At 44.6% G+C, this 2,500-nt stretch overlaps 1 protein-coding gene across 2 annotated transcripts in view; it reads right to left on the bottom strand.

Moving 5' to 3' along the window:
• Positions 1 to 2,500, bottom strand: part of LOC134195651 (dynein regulatory complex protein 1-like) — a 14,637-nt gene that overhangs the window by 1,176 nt on the left and 10,961 nt on the right. For both annotated transcript variants that reach the window (XM_062664712.1, XM_062664713.1), the window contains exons 13-14: positions 1,386 to 1,454; positions 1 to 63 (exon numbers count right to left, since the gene is read on the bottom strand). The exon at positions 1 to 63 is cut by the window's left edge and continues 136 nt beyond it. In XM_062664712.1, the coding sequence (XP_062520696.1) occupies positions 1 to 63; positions 1,386 to 1,454 (132 nt within the window). The remainder of the gene's footprint in view (positions 64 to 1,385; positions 1,455 to 2,500) is intronic.

Raw genomic sequence — 2,500 nt, 5'->3', positions numbered from 1 at the left:
CACATTTGCTCCTTCTCTGGTGTGATGACCGCACTGATTCGTTGCCAATAAACAGGATCGAGACTGAAAACAGAGTTAAGTCGTGTAAGTCATGGAGGTAGTAGTGTAGTGTGTCAGTCAGTAGTGCAAGAGATTTGGTGAGTAAAACAAACGAATGTGCTAACTGACACACAGGGGTATTCTGACAGACAGACAGAGAGACAAAGAGACAGACAGACAGACAGAGAGACAAAGAGACAGACAGACAGACAGAGAGACAGAGAGACAAAGAGACAGACAGACAGCCAGACAAACAGACAGACAGCTGATGAGATTGGCAGGCCAAATGAAGTGGAGTTGTTTACTACTTGGAGGAAGAGATTCTCAATACAACGCCAAAAATGTAATGCAAGAGTCCTGACGAAAAAGACATCTACACTGTCTATAGCAATATATGTAGACAGTTGGCTTGATTGCAATTTAATTTTTTCCATGTATTGTGTACCTCAGGGCACTTCATGCTCAGTGTAGTTGAATATCTATACATGCCTTTTGTTTTAGTAGTACAGGTGAGGTCATAGATACTGTTCGCGTTGAGATTTACCACTTAGCATCAAATGTACATTATTGTATTATAGTAAAATGTTTAATATGTATTTGACAGACAGACAGACAGACAGACATACATACATACATACATACATACATACATACAGACAGACAGACAGACAGACAGACAGACAGACAAAGTGAGAGACGGACAGACGAACAGATGGAGGAACGGACGGACGACGGACTGAGGGATGGAAGGACGGAGGAACGGACGGACGCACGGAGGGACGGACAGACGGACGGAGGGACGGACGGAGAGACGGATGGATGGAGGGGAGGGACGGACGGAGAGACGGACGGACGAAGGGAAGGAACGGACGAAAGGACGGATAGACGGACGGAGGGGAGGGACAGACGGACGGAGAGACGGAGGGACGGATGGACGGAAAGACGGAGGGACGTAAGGACGGACGAAGGGAGGGACGGAGGGAGGGAGGGAGGGAGGGAGGGACATACACACAGACAAACAGACAGAGGGACGGACGGACGGACGGACGGAGGGAGGGAGGGAGAAAGAGACGGACAGACACAGACAGACAGACAGATGAAAAGACAAACTGAACAAATGATGAAGAAATGATTGGTGCAGTTGTGCCGCGTAACGACAAACAGACATGTTGGATCAGCATCAGAGTGTCTACATTCAGTGTAGCCAGATATCGACAGCAGGCAAACTGTCACTGCAACCACACCATTCTGACGCAAATTACAACATCATATCCAACATTACAAAAAGCAAAAGCACAAGAAGGTAGACAGACAAGCAGGAAGGCATTGCATGACTACACACCCACCTGGTTTCTCTATGGCTTGGAGCAGTAATCTGTGGTTTCGATTTTATAGTCTGTTTCTTCGACTGAGCTCTATACAAAGACACACACCAGCATGTATAGCCACAGTTGAGTGGCCAAATGAATGTCCATTTGTGTGTACAATTGTGTGTCCAGTTGTGTGTCCAAATGAGGGTCCAGTTGTGTGTCTAGTTGTGTGTCCAAATGAGTGTCCAGCTGTGTGTACAATTTGTGTGTCTAGTTGTGTGTCCAAATGAGTGTCCAGTTGTGTGTACAATTGTGTGTCTAGTTGTGTGTCCAAATGAGTGTCTAGTTGTGTGTCCAAATGAGTGTCCAGTTGTGTGTACAATTGTGTGTCTAGTTGTGTGTCCAAATGAGTGTCCAGTTGTGTGTACAATTGTGTGTCCAGTTGTATGTCCAAAATGAGTGTCCAGTTGTGTGTATAATTGTGTGTCCAGTCATATGTCTAAATAAGTGTTGTCCAGCTGTGTGTACAATTGTGTGTCCAAATGAGTGTCCACTTGTGTGTATAATTGTGTGTCCAGTTGTATGTCCAAATGAGTGTCCAGTTGTGTGTACAATTGTGTGTCCAGTTGTATGTCCAAATGAGTGTCCAGCTGTGTGTACAATTGTGTGTCCAAATGAGTGTCCACTTGTGTGTATAATTGTGTGTCCAGTTGTATGTCCAAATGAGTGTCCAGTTGTGTGTACAATTGTGTGTCCAGTTGTATGTCCAAAATGAGTGTCCAGTTGTGTGTATAATTGTGTGTCCAGTCGTATGTCTAAATGAGTGTTGTCCAGCTGTGTGTACAATTGTGTGTCCAAATGAGTGTCCACTTGTGTGTATAATTGTGTGTCCAGTTGTATGTCCAAATGAGTGTCCACTTGTGTGTACAATTGTGTGTCTAGTTGTATGTCCAAATGAGTGTTGTCCAGTTGTGTGTATAATTGTGTGTCCAGTTGTATGTCCAAATGAGTGTTTCCAGTTGTGTGTGCAATTGTGTGTCCAGCTGTGTGTATAATTGTGTGTCTAGTTGTATGTCCAAATGACTGTCCAGTTATGTGTACAATTGTGTGTCTAGTTGTGTGTCCAAATGAGTGTTGTCCAGTTCTTTGTA

Source organism: Corticium candelabrum, chromosome 20 (genome assembly GCF_963422355.1).
Source record: "Corticium candelabrum chromosome 20, ooCorCand1.1, whole genome shotgun sequence".
NCBI classification, from domain to species: Eukaryota; Metazoa; Porifera; class Homoscleromorpha; order Homosclerophorida; family Plakinidae; genus Corticium; species Corticium candelabrum.
This window is presented reverse-complemented; position numbering and strand designations above follow the sequence as displayed.